This window comes from Aquarana catesbeiana, unplaced genomic scaffold (genome assembly GCF_042186555.1).
Source record: "Aquarana catesbeiana isolate 2022-GZ unplaced genomic scaffold, ASM4218655v1 unanchor232, whole genome shotgun sequence".
Classification (NCBI taxonomy): Eukaryota; Metazoa; Chordata; class Amphibia; order Anura; family Ranidae; genus Aquarana; species Aquarana catesbeiana.
In genome coordinates this window covers 478,886-499,772 of record NW_027362660.1, presented here as the reverse complement: position 1 = coordinate 499,772, position 20,887 = coordinate 478,886, and the positions used below count along the sequence as shown (strand labels likewise).

General features: G+C 42.5%; 1 protein-coding gene across 1 annotated transcript in view; it reads left to right on the top strand.

Annotated features, from left to right (window-relative positions):
* The window catches only part of LOC141121795 (uncharacterized), a 329,972-nt gene that overhangs the window by 106,780 nt on the left and 202,305 nt on the right, over positions 1-20,887 (top strand). Inside the window, exons 4-6 of the mRNA XM_073611515.1 lie at positions 19,736-19,859; positions 19,967-20,064; positions 20,153-20,380. Coding sequence (XP_073467616.1) covers positions 19,736-19,859; positions 19,967-20,064; positions 20,153-20,380 — 450 coding nt within the window. The remainder of the gene's footprint in view (positions 1-19,735; positions 19,860-19,966; positions 20,065-20,152; positions 20,381-20,887) is intronic.

Here is a 20,887-nt window from a genome sequence, read left to right as displayed (position 1 = left end):
TAGCATCTACAAACTATGGGATAGGTTTATGGACTTTTTATTTTTTTGTTCACTTGTAATGGCGGCGATCAGTGATTTTTAGCAGGACTGCGACATTGCGGCGGACAAATCTGACACTAAGTGACACTTTTTGGGGACGAGTGACACCAATACAGTGATCAGTAGACATGTGCATTCGTTTTCGTCCGAATTTCAGGTATTTTCGTTATCGTTTTAACAAACGATAACGAAAGTGCAGAGTCCGAAAAACGAAAGATCCGACATAAATAAATGCTTTATTTTCGTTTTCGTTGCTACAACAGTTCGATATATATATAGGAGATTCGACATGATGATGACAATAACAATCTGTCCATCAAACCTGTGGTCGAATGTGCCTAACCTTAACTCTATAAGTCCAAGATTATTCTACATAGAGAGAAAAGATTCGACGTAGAGAGGAAATATTCGACGTAGAGAGGAAAGATTGGACGTAGGGGAGGAAAGATTTGACGTAGAGAGAAAAGATTCGACGTAGGAGAGAAAAGATTCGACGTAGGGGGAGGAAAGATTCGACGTAGGGGAGGAAAGATTTGACGTAGGGGAGGAAAGATTTGACGTAGGGGAGGAAAGATTCGACGTAGAGAGAAAAGATTCGACGTAGGGGAGGAAAGATTCGACGTAGGGGAGGAAAGATTTGACGTAGGGGAGGAAAGATTCGACGTAGAGAGAAAAGATTTGACGTAGGAGAGAAAAGATTCGACGTAGGGGAGGAAAGATTCGACGTAGGGGAGGAAAGATTCGACGTAGGGGAGGAAAGATTCGACGTAGAGAGAAAAGATTCGACGTAGGGGAGGAAAGATTCGACGTAGAGAGAAAAGATTTGACGTAGGAGAGAAAAGATTCGACGTAGGGGAGGAAAGATTCGACGTAGAGAGGAAAGATTCGACGTAGAGAGAAAAGATTTGACGTAGGAGAGAAAAGATTCGACGTAGGGGAGGAAAGATTCGACGTAGGGGAGGAAAGATTCGACGTAGAGAGAAAAGATTCGACGTAGGGGAGGAAAGATTCGACGTAGGGGAGGAAAGATTCGACGTAGAGAGAAAAGATTCGACGTAGGGGAGGAAAGATTCGACGTAGAGAGGAAAGATTCGACGTAGAGAGGAAAGATTCGACGTAGAGAGGAAAGATTCGACGTAGAGAGGAAAGATTCGACGTAGGGGAAGAAAGATTCGACGTAGAGAGGAAAGATTCGACGTAGAGAGGAAAGATTCGACGTAGAGAGGAAAGATTCGACGTAGAGAGGAAAGATTCGACGTATTGAGGAAAGATTCGACGTAGGGGAGGAAAGATTCGACATAGAGAGGAAAGATTTGACGTAGAGAGAAAAGATTCGACGTAGGGGAGGAAAGATTTGACGTAGGGGAGGAAAGATTCGACGTAGAGAGGAAAGATTCGACGTAGAGAGGAAAGATTCGACGTAGAGAGGAAAGATTCGACGTAGGGGAGGAAAGATTCGACGTAGAGAGGAAAGATTCGACGTAGAGAGGAAAGATTCGACGTAGAGAGGAAAGATTCGACGTAGGGAAGGAAAGATTCGACGTAGGGGAGGAAAGATTCGACGTAGAGAGGAAAGATTCGACGTAGGGGAGGAAAGATAAATAAAAATAATGATGATGATGATGAATGTTATTGGCTGATTGTAACCAAAGAGGAGGAGCAGTAAAATAGCTAGAACTAAGTAATAGCTAGAACTAAGTACACACGTACTTTGACTTATGGTGTCTGTTGAAAGTTCTAAGAAGATTCGACGGAGCAGGTAAACTATATGGCGTCGCACAGTTTAGCTGCTCCGTCGAATCTTCTTTGAACATTCGACAGACACCATAAGCATTCAATGACAGATTCGACCTTAATTAGGATTTTCGGACGAATGCAATTTTTAATGAAAACCGAAATAAATAAAAACGAATTTCGGGAGTAACTAAATAAATGTATTTTTTGGATGAAAACGAAATTCCGAAACGAAATATTTCAGTGTGCACATGTCTAGTGATCAGTGCTTAAAAAAAAATTGCACTGTCACTGTACTAATGACACTGGTAGGGAAAGGGTTAACATCAGGGGCGATCAAAGGGTTAAATGTGCTCCTAGGGAGTGCTTTCTAACTGTGTGGGGGAGGTGCTTCAACTGCGGGAAGACAGAGATCCCTGTTCCAGCTTAGCAGAAACACAAGATCTCCATCTTCCCCTCTGACAGATTGGCAATCTGCCTTGTTTACATAGGCAGACCGCCGTTCTGCCTCTCTTGGAACGATCCCTGGGTTCCTGGCAAACATTGGGTCTGCCAGACCCACTGATTGACTCCCGCTGTGTCCATTCACAGCGGTAGCTGGTCACGGGTGGGGCGCATGTGTGCCCAGGACCTATGGCACGAAATGACGTACCTGTATGTGATTTTGCGCAATAGAGCCGCCGCCCCGCAGTACACGTACGTGGGGAGGTTGGCAAGAGGTTAAGAGGATAGACACTCTGATATGGAAAGAGAAGCAGCCTAGGATCCACTTACCTATTCTACAACTGCCCAAAGATGGTGGAGGTTTGGCTGTCTCCTCTGCTGGTTATACTTCCTGGCTTCCCATCTGAAACATTTTTCTGGGTGGGGGCCTATTGATGGTAGGGACCCCGTTCAAGCTCTACTGCTGTCTAGATCTAATAAATATCCTCTGCTGGCCCAATTGGAGGCGGGTGGGTTTTGGGACTGCCCCACATGTCCTACCTTGATCCTCATGGCTAAGGTCTGAGATGAATTATGGGCTATGATGGCATTTCCAGATTTCATCTTAGCTGGGAAAGAGGGACGACTAGAGGAGATTGGGAAACTACAGGACTTTTCTGGCTGGTATTCTAGGGGTATACATTTCCTGTATCAATTATATACCAATGGCCATCTAAAATTCTTTAACCGCTTCAGCCCCGAAAGATTTTACTCCCTTCTTGACCAGAGCACTTTTTACAATTTGGCACTGCGTCGCCTTAACTGACAATTGCGCGGTCGTGCAAAGCTGTACCCAAACAAAATTGCGTCCTTTTTTCCCCACAAATAGAGCTTTCTTTTGGTGGTATTTGATCACCTCTGCGGTTTTTATTTTTTGCGCTATAAACAAAAAAAGAGCGACAATTTTGAAAAAAAAAAAAAACATTTTTTACTTTTTGCTATAATAAATATCCCCAATTTTTTTTTTTTTAAATAATTTTTTTCATCAATTTAGGCCCTTATGTATTCTTCTACATATTTTTGGTCAAAATAAAATCGCAATAAGCGTATATTGATTGGTTTACGCAAAAGTTATAGCGTCTGCAAACTATGGGAAATATTTATGGCATTTTTTTTTTTTTTTTTTTTTTACTAGTAATGACGGTGATTTTTAGAGGGACTGCGACATTGCGACGGACAGATCGGAGACTTTTGACACTTTTTTTGGGACCATTGGCATTTATACAGTGATCAGTGCTATAAAAATGCACTGATTACTGTGTAAATGTCACTGGCAGGGAAGGGGTTAACACTAGGGGGCGATCAAGGGGTTAAATGTGTGTTCCCTCTGTGTGTTCTAACTGTGTGGGGATGGGAGTGACTAGAAGAAAAGCCATATCATTTTTCCTACTTAGTAGGAACAAACAATATGGCTCCTCTCCTCTGACAGCACAGGGATTTTTGTGTCACGCTGGCGCTCGTGCACGCGATCGCACATGGCTGTCGGTGATCGCACCCGCCGGCCATGCGCATTGGGTCCCCGCGAGCGCCCTCTGGTGGCCGAAACCAGGTAGAACGTACCCGTAGGAGATTTTGCCCTGGAGAGCCATTGTGCCGCAGTATATCTGCGTGACACAGTCAACAAGTGGTTAAAGACTTACAACTCGAGTTTGGTTGGCCAATCTAATATCTTTAAAGACTTAGAACTTGAGTTTAGTTTACCCACAACTAGCTTTTATCAATACCTTCAACTTCACCATACATGTTCTATTCAAATCAGGTCCACATCTCTCATACAGATAGACACTCAACTCATAGATCAAGTAGCTACTAGGAGAAGGAAGGTCTGATATCATCTTTATATGGATCTCTTCTTATATCATCTTTATATGGATCTCTTCTTATATCATCTTTATATGGGTCTCTTCTTATATCATCTTTATATGGATCTCTTCTTATATCATCTTTATATGGGTCTCTTCTTATATCATCTTTATATGGGTCTCTTCTTATATCATCTTTATATGGATCTCTTCTTATATCATCTTTATATGGGTCTCTTCTTATATCATCTTTATATGGGTCTCTTCTTATATCATCTTTATATGGATCTCTTCTTATATCATCTTTATATGGGTCTCTTCTTATATCATCTTTATATGGGTCTTCTCTTCTATCATCTTTATATGGGTCTCTTCTTCTATCATCTTTATATGGGTCTCTTCTTATATCATCTTTATATGGGTTTCTTCTTATAGCATCTTTATATGGGTCTCTTCTTATATCATCTTTATATGGGTCTCTTCTTATATCATCTTTATATGGGTTTCTTCTTATATCATCTTTATACGGGTCTCTTCTTCTATCATCTTTATATGGGTCTCTTCTTATATCATCTTTATATGGGTTTCTTCTTATATCATCTTTATACGGGTCTCTTCTTCTATCATCTTTATATGGGTCTCTTCTTATATCATCTTTATATGGGTTTCTTCTTATAGCATCTTTATATGGGTCTCTTCTTACATCATCTTTATATGGGTCTCTTCTTCTATCATCTTTATAGGGGTCTCTTCTTCTATCATCTTTATATGGGTCTCTTCTTCTATCATCTTTATATGGGTCTCTTCTTCTATCATCTTTATATGGGTCTCTTCTTCTATCATCTTTATATGGGTCTCTTCTTATATCATCTTTATATTGGTCTCTTCTTCTATCATCTTTATATGGGTCTCTTCTTGTATCATCTTTATATGGGTCTCTTCTTATAGCATCTTTATATGGGTCTCTTCTTCTATCATCTTTATATGGGTCTCTTCTTGTATCATTTTTATATGGGTCTCTTCTTATATAATCTTTATATAGATCTCTTCTTATATCATCTTTATATGGGTCTCTTCTGCTTCGCTCTCGGTGCACTCTGAAGCTTTATAGCAGGACAGGGTGGTCTACAGACATCTCTAACATGGATGGAGAGTGACGGCAATCTATTTTAGAGCAAGTACCTTTAATGTCTATTTCTCCTACCCAACGGGTGTCACAACATTTTGTTATTCACAGAGTACATAGAACTCCCCTTAAATTGTATAAATGGCAATGTAGCGAGAGTCCAGAATGTCCAAGGTGTGGAGGTTCCCCTGCAGACCATTTACACATGTGTTTGTGGTGCCCTAAACTGGTGCGCTATTGGAATAGAGTAATATCGGTTATAAACCAAGCGTTTCAGGTGTCCCTACCAAATATCCTTTGACCTGTATATTAGGGTTTTTGGATGAAGAGCTACTTACACCCCTTGTCCAGATTGCTATATCTCGCTTCTTGATTTTGGCAGGTAAATATATTCTGTTAAAGTGGATAGCGCCTCTACCACCCACGTCTGAGGACTGGAGTACCCAAGATAACTCCACATTGCTGAAGGAGAGACATATCTTGAAACACCATGGTACTCCACTCAAGTTCAATAAATGATGGGACTCATGGTTACAGGTACCTGGCTTGGCTCCATTGGCCCTCGTTTCTTTATAACTCCTACAGTATTAAATATTTGGTTGGGGATGTATAAAATGGGTTACCTTTAGAACAATAATGTGTGGACACATATGGACCTCTCATAATGCAACACAATATGCTCATAATCTGCTATTTGCAGGAGGTTGGTTTTTTGGCCTGATTCACACCTATGCATGTTGCAGTTTGCATATTCCAGGTGCCTTTTGCGTTTTTCAACACATTTTTTTGATCCATTGAAGTCTATGCAACCAAAAACCAGAAAAAAGTCCCTGGCCCTTTCCATAAAATGAACATGACCCATAGGAAACCATGTTACATGGACTGTAGTGTGTTTCTGCAAAACTGAAAACGCACTAAAAAATTCATAGGTGTGAACCAGGCCTTAAGCCTCCAATTTTTGTTGTGTTGTTTGCCGTCTCTTTGGGCATGTATTGGTTATACCTTATTATATAACTGACTGCTAGTGATAAGAAAGTATTTATGTATTTATGTCTATTTCAGAGATCTCCAAACTTTCTAAACAAAGGGCCACTTTACTGTCCTTCGGACTTTAGGGGGGCCGGACTGTGGCCATCATGAGTAGAAATTGTCCCAGCATCAGTTGGAGTAAACAATGCCCCATTTTTGGTGTCAGTGAGAACAATAGTGCCCCATTGTTGAGGTCATTGGGTGGAACTGTACCTGATCATTGGTGTCATTAGGAGGAATAGTGCAAGATCTTTGGTGTCATCGAGAGGAATGGTCCCCCATCATTGGTGTCATTGGGAGGAATGGTCCCCCATCATTGGTGTCATTGGGAGGAATGGTCCCCCATCATTGGTGTCATTGGCAGGAATGGTCCCCCATCATTGGTGTCATTGGCAGGAATGGTCCCCCATCATTAGTGTCATTGGCAGGAATGGTCCCCCATCATTGGTGTCATTGGGAGGAATGGTCCCCCATCATTGGTGTCATTGGGAGGAATGGTCCCCCATCATTGGTGTCATTGGCAGGAATGGTCCCCCATCATTGGTGTCATTGGCAGGAATGGTCCCCCATCATTGGTGTCATTGGGAGGAATGGTCCCCCATCATTGGTGTCATTGGGAGGAATGGTCCCCCATCATTAGTGTCATTGGCAGGAATGGTCCCCCATCATTAGTGTCATTGGCAGGAATGGTCCCCCATCATTGGTGTCATTGGGAGGAATGGTCCCCCATCATTGGTGTCATTGGCAGGAATGGTCCCCCATCATTGGTGTCATTGGCAGGAATGGTCCCCCATCATTGGTGTCATTGGCAGGAATGGTCCCCCATCATTGGTGTCATTGGGAGGAATGGTCCCCCATCATTGGTGTCATTGGGAGGAATGGTCCCCCATCATTGGTGTCATTGGAAGGAATGGTCCCCCATCATTGGTGTCATTGGAAGGAATGGTCCCCATCATTGGTATTATTGGGCCCCATTGTCGGTGTCATTGGCAGGAATGGTCCCCCATCATTGGTGTCATTGGGAGGAATGGTCCCCCATCATTGGTGTCATTGGGAGGAATGGTGCCCCATCATTGGTGTCATTGGGAGGAATGGTCCCCCATCATTGGTGTCATTGGAAGGAATGGTCCCCATCATTGGTATTATTGGGCCCCATTGTCGGTGTCATTGGGAGGAACTGTGCCCCCATCATTGGTGTCATTGGGAGGAATGGTCCCCCATCATTGGTGTCATTGGGAGGAATGGTCCCCCATCATTGGTGTCATTGGGAGGAATGGTCCCCCATCATTGGTGTCATTGGAAGGAATGGTCCCCCATCATTGGTGTCATTGGAAGGAATGGTCCCCATCATTGGTATTATTGGGCCCCATTGTCGGTGTCATTGGCAGGAATGGTCCCCCATCATTGGTGTCATTGGGAGGAATGGTCCCCCATCATTGGTGTCATTGGGAGGAATGGTCCCCCATCATTGGTGTCATTGGGAGGAATGGTCCCCCATCATTGGTGTCATTGGAAGGAATGGTCCCCATCATTGGTATTATTGGGCCCCATTGTCGGTGTCATTGGGAGGAACTGTGCCCCTTCATTGGTGTCAGTGAATAAAATATGGACCTAAGGGATGGATACAAGAAAGCAAAGGGCACACTCAGAGCTCCGCCTCTTCATACACAATCAGGGCTCCGCCTCTTCATACACACTCAGAGCTCCGCCTCTTCATACACACTCAGAGCTCCACCTCTTCATACACACTCAGGGCTCAGCCTCTTCATACACACTCAGAGCTCCTCCTCTTCATACACAATCAGAGCTCCTCCTCTTCATACACACTCAGAGCTCCGCCTCTTTATACACACTCAGAGCTCCTCCTCTTCATACACACTCAGAGCTCCACCTCTTCATACACACTCAGAGCTCCGCCTCTTCATACACACTCAGAGCTCCTCCTCTTCATACACACTCAGAGCTCCACCTCTTCATACACACTCAGAGCTCCGCCTCTTCATACACACTCAGAGCTTCACTATTTTTAACAGTAAACTGAGCTTGTATACTGAAATATTGTGAAATCCCTCAGACTGCTTTGATGTTGAATTATAAAATCAGAGGTGTTCTGTCTTATTAGCAAACCTGTGAGATCAGCAGGCTTGCCGCTGCTTTTCAAATTCAACATGAAAACAGTGTCACAGATTTCCAAATACTGTATTTCACTATATAAGCTCAGTTTACTGTTAAAATAAATGTGAAATGCAAGACTTTGGTGGGTGTAAAAAGATGTCCGGACCCGACTTCCTGTTTCCCTGGGGAGGTGCTCAGGCAAGATGGAGTGAGGTTGTGTTGGAGTAGAGCTCTGTAATACCACCGTGCATCCCTCCAGAAGAACGCCTGAATTATTAAAATCCCTACAATCTTATATCTCATGTCGAGAAGAGGAAAGAATATAGGAGCACCTTATATTCCCAATCACTCCTATACTACGAGATATTTGATGACAAGGAAAGATACCGGAAGTCTGGCCGGGTCGGAGATGGCGCCACTGAAGGAACCACGAGCGGATGTGCATTGGATGATGCCGTTCAATCAGCCGAGGTAACGCCAGCCGTACGATCGGAGGTATTGGGACGGGATGTGTCCGTACCCGTGCAGGGGACTATTCAAATGGACCCTCTGCCGTGTATTGTAAATTATTATTATTATACAGGATTTATATAGCGCCAACAGTTTACGCAGCGCTTTACAATATAAAAGGGAGACAATACAGTTATAATACAATAAAATAAAAGAGGATTAAGAGGTCCCTGCTCAGAAGAGCTTACAATCTAATAGGGTGAGGTAGGTGGTACAAAAGGTTGTAACTGGGGAATGAGCTGTTGGAAGTGGTAGGAGATTAGTTGGAGATGTGATAGGCTTTCCTGAAGAGATGAGTTTTCAGGGACCGCCTGAAGGTAGCAAGAGTAGGGTATATAAGGACAGGTGGAGGTAGCGAGTTCCAGAGGATGGGAGAGGCTCTGGAGAAATCCTGGAGACGAGCATGGGAGGAGGAGATGAGAGAGTTTGAAAGCAGGAGGTCTTGAGAAGAGCGGAGAGGACGATTTGGGTGATATTTGGAGACAAGGTTGGTGATGTAGCTCGGGGCAGAGTTGTGAATGGCTTTGTATGTTGTGGTTAGTATTTTGAATTTAATTTGCTGGGTGATTGTGAGCCAGTGTAGGGATTGGAGGAGAGGGTTGGTGGACACTAATTAGGAGCCAGTGTAGGGATTGGAGGAGAGGGTTGGTGGACACTAATTAGGAGCCAGTGTAGGGATTGGAGGAGAGGGTTGGTGGACACTAATTAGGAGCCAGTGTAGGGATTGGAGGAGAGGGTTGGTGGACACTGAATAGGAGCCAGTGTAGGGATTGGAGGAGAGGGTTGGCAGACGCTGAGCGGTTGGTAAGGTGGATAAGTCTGGCAGCAGCATTCATGATAGACTGAAAAGGGGATAGCCTATGGAGAGGCAGGCCAGTGAGAAGGGAGTTGCAATAGTCAAGGCGAGAGATAACGAGGGAGTGAATGAGGAGCTTGGTGGTTTCATTTGTTAAATCCGGGCATCCCAGGCTTCCAGGGATGGGACTCAGATATCCGGCAGTTGATATAGGCTCTTCTTACTAAGGAAGATATACAGACACTGCTGAGCAGCCTAACGGGCGCACTGAGGGAAGAGATAGAGGAGGTCCGTGTTAGAACTGTGGTCACAGAACAGAAAGTCACTCTCCTAGAAATGCAGCAGGACACATCGGACATACCTTTGCAGGTCTTGGAGGAGAAGCCGTGCATCCAACAGCAGAGATTGATCAGGCTGCAACTACAATCAGAAGATGCCAAATAGTAATAATAGATTTAGGAGGAACAATGTACGGGTAAGGGGAATCCCAGAAATTGTTATGGGGTCTGATTTAAGAAAAATAGTGACTGAAATTTTTAACCAGTTACTGGGAAAAAAACCCTGATAGTTTGATTGAACTGGATCGGTGTAACAAGGGGTTAAATTCTGTGTTACATTTATTCATAGGTTCATTTATATATTTACCCTTTCAGATATGTGGTCAGTAAATGCAAGGATTAAAACACACAAAGAATGTAATAAAGGAGTTTTACCTAGCTTTGATTAAAGATGTATTACAGATGATACGATACAGGATAAATACAGCATATTCAATCCAGGGGAGTCAAAATCTCATTAGAAATGAGATACCTGGAGACAACAGTCAACTTGATTCAGACTTTCTCCTCTTCAGTCCTGAATCAAACCTCAAACTCAGGACTGGCCTCCCAGTCATATTTATATGGTAGGGAAATTAAGCTCGCTCCAAAGAGTGGTGGGATTTTAAAGGGAGTTAATGTGTCTGTTTAGAGGTGAGCAATACCACAACGGTTGATATAAAAATATAAATTTTATTGAACAAACAAATATAAAAGAATATACAGTAACAGATCAATCAGTATACATGATACAACCGTAGAGAAACTTTCTCTATGAAATCAGTTGTAAGCAGCCGACATGTTTCGCATTTTGCTTCATCAGGGTATTACAAGCATTACAGATTTCATCTGGTCTATTATAGACAAGAGGACCACTGAGAACACATCATTAACAGCCAAATATCCCTGCATGAACCACTTGGTGCTTATTAACCCATGGGTGCCAGGTCCGTATGGGTCAAGCCGGTAGAGGAACTGGACCGTGTTAGAGGAAAATGGTGATCTTGTAATTCATATGAATGAATGTGTCAAAGTCCTCTGTAATGAGGCAGCGGTCTGGGAGTGATAGCCCCGCTGCAGAACAAAATATGCGTCTGCTTACAACTGATTTCATAGAGAAAGTTTCTCTACGGTCGTATCATGTGTTTTGGTTGATCTTTTACTGTATATTCTTTTATACTTGTTTGTTCAATAAAATTTATATTTTTTATATTAACCTTTGTGGTATTGCTCACCTCTAAACAGACACATTAACTCCCTTTAAAATCCCACCACTCTTTGGAGCGAGCTTTGTCTCCCTCCTTATATTCTCTTATTCATTATAGGGATTGGGAGTCTTGTCTCTGTTTCTGGAAACTGTCCAATCATTTATAGATTTATTATATGGTAGGGAAAACAATATCTACAACTGATGAAAAGAAAAGGTTCCCAAATTCCAATAGCATAATGAAGCAGATGTCTCATGCATTAAACATGTTGTATATAGACAGAAGTGATTACTTATAAAACTATTACTAAGTTTCTTGTAATTCAATAAGTAAAGTGATATATGAATATAGACCCATACTACAATCGGGTACATAGGGTCCCCCACTGCCCGAAACTTAGATCATGCTAACCCTCATGATGTGTTATGTAGAGTGCACTTCTTTGGAACGAGGGAGGACATAATTAGGGCATCATGGCAAAAAGGTCCAGCGGTCTATGATGGTGTAGAGATACAAATATACCCAGACCTGTGCCAGCAGACAAAAAAACAGACGCCGCCTCCTGAAACCTCTGTTGGACTTATTACGATCTAAGGGTGCTACGTATCGTTGAGTTGGTACCCATTTTCATTACATAATAAGAAGGAGGAAGGCAGTTTCAATCTGTATGACCCTCTTCAGTTACCAGACTTGTTTCATTTTCTGAGTACAGAGGCTATTGACGTTCCCACATGGACAGAGCTTCCGCCACTAGGGGAATGAGCTCCCCAACAACAGAGGAGGTCGTAATGGAGTCTGACTAGAATGCCCAAGCAACTAAAAATGTTTGAACAGCCTCAGAAAATTTTGAAACATATGTTTAATTACTATAAGAAGATCATTAAAAGAAGGGAATTATTAAAAAGGAGAAAAAAAAAATAGGGGTCCCCCCTCCGAAGACTCCCCCCCAGACTCTAGCCTTCCCACTTTTTTTGTATAAGATTGGGTGGATTCCTAATGGGATTGATATTATAATTGCTTTTTTTGGGGGGGGGGGGGTTAAATATTTGGTTTATTTTTTTTTTTTCTTCACTAAATATTACACTTTAAAATATTGCAATGTCACTATTTGTCGGTCTGGACCCGGGGGATGTAGGTGTGTACACCCCCGAGCTCTGCAAGAACTTTTCACAACATGAGCACTGGAATTAAAGAGTCCTCTCTCAAGGAGTGAGAGCCTTGGGGATTATGAGGGTTGTATTGGTAATGTTCACAGGTTGAAGTGGATTTTTGAATGATTTTTTTTTCGCTCTTTTCTTTTAGTTTTTTTCACTAAATACTAAACTTTAAAATACTGCAATGTCACTATTTGTTGGTCTGGACCCAGGGGATGTAGGTGTGTAGGTGTGTACACCCCCGAGTTCTGACCCAAATGTAAGAATTTTTCACGATATGAGCCCTGGAATTAAAGAGTTTTCTCTCCAGGCGTGAGATCTTAAGGGATTATGGGGATTGTGGGGGAATAGGTAGGTAGAATGGGAGGGGTGGGAGGCAAGGGGGAGATAGGGGGTATTAGGATAGACATAAAATAAAGGGAGACAGGAGTGGGGGAAACATGGAGGGGGTGGGGGGTGGTTGGTAAAGAGGGAGGGGGTTAGGGGGGTAATATCTGTGTTGGTAATGTTCACAGGTTGAAGTGTTGATGAAGCGCATAATAGATCACACATGTGATTCTTGAATGTTTTTTTTTTTTTTTTTAATAGATAAGATTTCACAATATGGGGTGTTCTTTTTTATTTATTTATTTATTTATTTATTTTGGGCGGTAAATACTTGTTTTTTTTTTTTTTTCTCATGGGGGGAGGGGGGCGGGTGGACCAAGAACTATGGTCCTTTTTATTACAGAGGTTTATATTGTAGGCATAACATAGAGATGCTGTGACTGTTAAGAAATGATTATTAGACATGTGCGATTAGTTTCGTACGAATCGAAAATTCGTACGAATATCGGTAAATTCGTACATTGGGGAGGATCCGAAATACGAATTGCTATGCTTCCGAATTTTGTACGAAATTTCGTTTACCAATTTCGGATCCAAATTCCTAACGAACATTCGTAATTGTTACAAAAAAGTTAACGAGCCTAAAAGTTAAAAACCCAGGAAGTCAGCACAGCACAGGGATGGTGGGAGCCCCTCATAATGATAAATTCATCATAACGAACATTCGTAATTGTTACGAAAAGTTAACGAACCTAAGGAAAATTCGTATTTCATACGAAATTTTGGACACGAATTACGAAATACGAATTAATTCTGATACGGAATGGAACGAAACAAACGAAACAAATTTATTGACGGCGCACATGTCTAATGATTATAGTATATATATAGTATATACCCCTCTGGGTAAATAAAGGGTGTTATAAACAGAATATTAGGGATGCACTGGTGTTAGTATTACATCTCAAATCTCTATCTTGCTTGATTACTCTCCCCACTATAAACACCTCTCCACCAGTGGGTGAGGAATCAGAGGTGTTTCTTTTTTCTTTTTTCTTTTGGGCGGTAAACTATTATTATTTTTTTTCTCCCCCTCTTTCTCCCCCCTCTCCCTCGTTTTTGCTCTCCCCCCATCCCTGGTTGTTTGCTTACTTTCCCCCCTCCTGATTTATCACTTCTCTGAGGGGATAAGATGACTAAGGTAACCTTGACATCATATAATGTAAAGGCTTTAAATAGCCCAGAGAAAGGAACTAGGTTACTAGATGAATTATGGAGACTTAAATCTCATATTATTTTTCTGCAGGAGACACATTTCAGAAAAGATAAAATTCCTAGATTAAGAAATCATAGATTCCTGACGGTGTATCAAAGTGCCTCTCAAGTCATCTAAATCAAGTGGGGTTTCAATTCTTATTTCTAAACAGATCCCATGGAAGGAACTAAAAGTAATCACAGATGAGAAGGGACGTCTCCTCATCGTCAGAGGGCTTCTTTGTGAGTAAAAAGTTACTCTTGTTAAATTATATTTGCCAAATGAGGACCAGGTCTCCACATTGGAGACATATCTTCACCTTGTACAACAACACAAGGAGGGCCTCTTGTTGACTGGAGGAGATCTTAATATAGTGATTGATCCTTTGATGGATGTGTCGAAAGGAGTTTCTCATCTCTCAAATGCCAAATTACGTAAAGTCAAAAAAATCCTTCATGATTCTCAGTTGGTGGATACGTGGAGAACTTTACACGTACATGATAGGGATTATACACTTTTTTCAGCCAAACACAAGACATACACCAGAATTGATTATAGTTTTCTTTCACAGAATGTTTTGATAAACATATCGGAGGCCTATATAGGCTCATTTACCCTAGTGGATCATGCACCGACATGCTGTAGTATAGAAGTAGGGAAATCAATGCCTCGGGAATGGCATTGGAAAATTAATGAGACACTGCTGAAAGACCCGGAATATGAGAGACAGATAGCACAAGAGTTGGAATCCTTTTTTGAAACTAACGACACAGGGGAAGTATATAACAAATGTGTTATAAGAGGGATCTTGATATCTCTGCGGGCGAATAGGAAATGTCTTCTGACAGCACAGATAGATTTGCTACATAGAGATATCCGGACATGGGAAACTCACAAGAGATTACAAACCCCACAGATAGAGGAAAAGCTTGCGCGTCTACGTGAACAGTTAAACTCACTACTTATAGATAAGGCAAAGGCTAAATTAACCTGATGTAGAAGAACTCTTCACAAAAGATAGCACAAGCTTTTAGGGACTACTATGCAAATCTATATCAGCCGGAGGGGCAGTACTCCCCTGTGTCGACAGACAGTAGACTGGATGATGCAGGGAGATATTTTCAAGTCTCAGGAATGCTGAGGCTACCGGAAGATATAGGGAAAGAGCTGGAGGCCCCAATAACGACTGAGGAGTTTCAGGTGGCTCTCAAGTCTCTGAAATCGGGTAAGGCCCCCAGGCCGGATGGCTACACCCTATCTTATTATAAGTTATTTTCAGAGAAACTGGCACAGAGATTTGTGACCACCTTTAACTCATTACGAGAAGGGCAGATAATACCAGCAGATACACTACTAGCCCACATAGCAGTCATACCTAAAGAGGGGAAAGACTCCTCTATCTGCTATAGCTACCGCCCAATTTCCTTGCTCAATGTTGATCTAAAAATCTTTATGAAGATCATAGCAACGAGATTAATGCCCCTCATCCCTATGCTGATAGATCCCGATCATGTGGGCTTTACCCCAGATAGAGTGGGTAGAGAGAATACTCAGCAGGTGCTGAGCGCTATACATCTCTCCCAAACTCATCATATCCCCTTAGTGCTGTTATCCACAGATGCGGAGAAGGCATTTGATAGGGTTGACTGGAGATTTTTAAAAGCTATGATACAACATATTGGCCTGGGGGTGGGGATGCAGAGCTGGTACTCAAATCTATATTCAACCCCGACAGCACGAGTTAAGATCAATGATATATTGTCAGATCCCTTCCCAATAGGAAACGGGACTCGCCAGGGGTGCCCATTGTCTCCTATCATTTTTGTTCTTACCCTAGAACCACTTTTGAGAATGACACGAGCCAACGGGGATATTAGAGGTGTTTTAACAAAAGGCGGAGAACATAAAATTGCCGCTTATGCGGATGATTTGATGTTCTTTGTTTCTTCGCCAGTAATATCCCTTCCATCCCTACTACAGGAACTGCGTACATATGGGGCACTGTCTAAATTCAAGGTGAATTATGAAAAGTCAGAAGCGATGGGGGTGGAGCTGGATGCTGCTCTTCAACACCAGATCGCTTCCCAGTTTGCGTTTAAATGGACAAATTCTCATGTTTGTTACCTAGGAACAAAGATACCGAAGAAACAGTCGAGGGCCTTTGAACTTAACTTTGCCCCTATGATGCGCCAGTTTAAATGAGATTTTCAGCGATGGAATAGGAAGGTTTTTACATGGTTCGGTAGGATCAATATTATCAAAATGAATGTTATGCCTATACCTACCCTGTTTCCCCGAAAATAAGACCTAGCGTGATTGTCGGTGATGGCTGCAATATAAGCCCTACCCCCCAAATAAGCCCTAGTTAAAGGGCTTGTAGGTCTTATTTTCACGGTAGGGCTTATTTTCGGGGAAACAGAGTAGGGCTTATTTGGGGGGTAGGGCTTATATTGCAGCCATCACCGACAATCACGCTAGGTCTTATTTTCGGGGAAACAGGGTTATATACCCTAGGCTGTTATACCTATAACAGACACTACCCATACAAATCCCCATGGGCTTTCTGAAAGATATTAGATCAGAGTTTATGAAGTTCATTTGGGCCGAAAAACCAGCGAGGATGTGTAGAAATATTCTATCGCTTCCAAAGGAGAAAGGGGTGTGGGAGTCCCGGATCCAATTAAATACTATGAGGCCTCTCATCTGGCACGGGTAGTGGATTGGTGTGTGCATTTAAAGACAATATGGGATCCACATGGAACAGGCAAATATTGATTTACCTTTTGGAGGGGCTTGTCTGGATTCCAGACAGAGACATTCCGCAATCTGCGAAGAGACACCCAATGGTGGGTGTGACCCTACGAACAGTTAAGAAGATCTTTAAAACCACCACTATCTTGCCAGATCCGACTCCCATGGTTCCAGTTCTGGACACATCGACTTTTCAGCCAGGAATGATAGATCATTTTTCAATAGAAGGGCAAGTGATGACAAATAGAGAGGTTGAAGGCAATTTCTCAGCAGACCTAGATTTCCTTCGCCGGTTACAGTTGAGTACGTATATTCGATCTCAGTTAAGAATCCCTACTTTAATACGTGACCCCTCGACTTTTCAACAGATATGTTTAAAGGGGGAATGATTGAAACACTCACTGTCATATCTATATGCCCTGCTAATTGAAATAGAAGCCCCACATGAATTGCCTTTTCTGCAATGTTGGGAAAGAGATCTGGGGGTATCTTTCTCACAGGCACAAAGGGATAGGATTTTATTTTTCGCTCACAAAGCCTCACTGGCAAGTAGATATCGAGAAGGGGGCTATAAAATCCTTACGGAGGTGGTATAGAACACCAGCAGCATTGTATCGGATGTATGCTGGAGATGTCAGGAATCGTAAGGCACCATGATACATATTTTTTGGGAATGTCCAATGTTGAGGGAATTCTGGAAGATGGTTGAGGAAAACGTTGAAACGATTACGGGTGTGTCACTTGGAGAGAATCTGGCAGCTTTTCTCTTGCATGACACCCCGTTGTCAAACGAAAAATATAAAAACTCACTGTTAAAAACATTTGCTCACTGCAGCAAAGGCTTGTGTTCCAGTATTGTGGAAAAGTAATGTATCCCCAATGAGATTACAGTGGATGGCAAGGGTTTCGGAAATTCAACAAATGGAAGATCTGACTATGACACTGAAAGAACAGGAGGAAAAATATTGGAGGGTCTGGAATCCCTACTTTCAATATAGGGAACAGACTCTCCTATCTGAGTAATGTTGGTCAATCCTGAGATAGTTATTTAATAGTTAGAGACTGGGCAGTGAATATGTCTGAGATGGGCCTTATGGGGAGGGGGAGGAGGATTCAATGTTTTTTTTTCTCTCTCTCATTGTTTATCTCTCTGCCTATAGAGGCAAAACCAGGACTTGTTCTTGGAAAGGAAAAAGAAATGGTGTTTATTTTGTTAAGAGATTGAGCATGCAACATGATAATTAATATCAATTAGGATTAAGATAAGAAGAAAAAACAAAATATATATGACTGTGGTGTTGTGCACTATGAATCCTTATTTGATATGATTGTATAATGTTTTGATATATGAAAAAATAAAAATAAAGAATTTATATAAAAAAAAAGATCTCCGATTGCCGCCTTCTAACTTTAGGCTTCCTGTGGACGAGTGCGGGGTGTACCAAGATGGCTGCGATGGAGCGTCACTTTTGTTACCAGATTTGACAGGTCACCTAATCTGACAGAACACCGTGCTCACACTAAAAGACGTTTCTCGGGGCTGCAGTTCCTCTGAGCTCCACAAGGTGGTGATCTCACTTCTACCCAGACAGGAAGTCTCTATGGAATACAGACAGGAAGTGATGTCAGGAAGTTCCACGTGAGAGGAAGTAGAAAGGAGACATTATCTGGATCTTGCGGCAGAGGAGGTAATATGAAGATTAACCCCTTCAGGGGGATCAGTTGATGATTAATATATTTTGCTTCCAAATCTGGCCATACATGGTTCAATTTTATCGTTCAATTAGCGGGATGAGAGGAAAAAAATGAAGTGATTCCCCCATCCACACATTGGAGGGGGATGGGGGAATCCTCCCCACTGCACTATTGTATTCTGACAATGGGGGGCGCTCCTCCGCTCTCAGAATACACAGATCAGTGATGAAGCTATTGGCTGCAGCCGCTGATGGAGTGACTTTTATCCGGCAGTGACCACACATGGATGAAATGTGACCGATCCCTGCTGAACCAGCTGAATTTCCATGTCTCTATGGTCACCATAAGTGACTTCCTCCCCTCCCCCTCATCTCCTTCATTATGTAAGTCATGCTGAGATAATCTCCCATTGGCTGAGCAATATTCTCATTTGTCTCTGAGCTCCTTCTTGCTATTCCTCGTCCTGCCTGTTGTTTCCTTGGATTGATTTTCTGTGTAGTGACCCCGGCTTCATCTCTTGGATGCGCTCGTCTGTTGCTTGTCCTGACCTTTATCCTGATTCCTGGATCTCCTCCTCATCATATCCTCTTACACAGCTTTTCACCTACAGTGATCCTGGGGGGTGGAAACTTGGCACCAGCACTCAGCAAAATCCATCCCCACCATTAGGAGCTCTGGAGAAAATTGTCTGCTATTTACACTCCGTTCCTCCGCACATCACCTGATCACATGAGAGCTTACTTTCACAGATTCCTGACAGATTTCTGTATGGTAAAGGTCAAAGTTCACTGTTCGGTTTAGGAGAGGTAGGACACACCCAGGAACAATGATTTGGTTTGCACAGGAGCCTCATATAGAGGACCCCTCAAATCTCCACATCCAAATGTCCATCCAACCACAGTCAATATGTCCTATGCCTCCCACCACTGTCCCTTCATCTGGCTCTTTTTTTCTGACGCTTTTAGGATGTGGGTGGACCCTTAGAATCCTCACTAGCAAAGTGGCACTATTGGTCCTGTGTTGTATGTAATAACATTAGCTTTGAACATGCATAGTGTGGGGGGTCCTCTGTGGGTAAGTTATACCTCAGCCCAAAATGGGGCTTTAATAAAATGGAGACATGAATGGTGAGGTGAGGAGGATTCTGGGAATATCATTTGATTTTACTATTTGTGTTCAGATCTAGAATTTTCCACCTGTGAAGTCTGGAGATCATATGACCATTACATTGCCTCCACCTCCCTCCCTGATAGAATAGAGAAATACAACGAAGGTTCTAGAAGTCACCAGAGAGATCATGGAGGAGAGGTGAGCGGTGCTGGGAATTCTGGGACATTATCCAGTAACAGACAAGGGATGTGTCTGGATGGTGACTGTATCATTGTGTGTGTCAGGTTCCTATAAGGTGTCAGGATGTCACTGTCTATTTCTCCATGGAGGAGTGGGAGTATTTAGAAGGACACAAGGATCTCTACAAGGACGTCATGATGGACAATCAGCCACCCCTCACATCACTGGGTAAGAGGAGACTTTATTGTAAAGGAGAGAGCAGTACGGAGGGTCCACCTAGATCCCACATAACACATAGAAACAATGTATTCAGTCAGTGTGTGTGTTTCCTACAGATGGATCCAGTAATGGGAACCCACCAGAGAGATGTCCCCGTCCTCTGTATTCCTGGGATTCCACGCAGGAAGGTCACACCATCCCTCACCATCATCAGGTAGATGAGGAACAATCACTGATAGTATCATTAGGATCTGTACATTATCTGCATTGTTGCCATTGATTAATTTTTATTATATATTCAGGGTGGAAGCCTAAGAGATTGTAAAGTTGAGGGTAAAGAAGAGATAAAAGAGGAGGATGATGAGGATGGGGTGATGAAGGAGTCAGAGTTTCCAAAAGAACACAAAGATCTGTACCAGGACACCATAGTGGAGTCATCCAGTTACAGAAACCCACCAGAGAGATGTCCCCGTCCTCTGTATTCCCGGGATTCCACACAGGAAGATCACACCATCCCTCACCATCATCAGGTAGATGATTGACAATTATTGGTAGTTCTGATTTATACACAGCATGTTTGTTACAATGAATGTTTTATTATATATTCAGAGTGGAAACCTCGGGGATTATAATATTGTTGTTAAAGAAGAGGATAAAGAGGAGGATGAGGAATATGGAGTGGTGGAGGAGTTTTCAGAAGGACACAAGGATATGATGGAGCCACCTAATACCAGGAACCCACCAGAGAGATGTCCCCATCCTCTGTATTCTCGGGATTCCACACAGGAAGGTCACACCATCGCTCACTGTTACAAGGTTGGTGGGATGGAGATTGTAAAACACAGACTTGTTTAGAAAATGTGTGGATTTTTTATGTGATGTCACAATAATAAAGCTTATATCTTACAGATGATATTCTCTCTCATTTTCTTGATTTAGAGTGGAGATCCAATTGATATAGAATTTGAGGTTAAAGCAGAAGAAGAAGAGAGGTACGTGAGGGATGATCAGCAGTCTATGGAGGAGGATGGAATAAC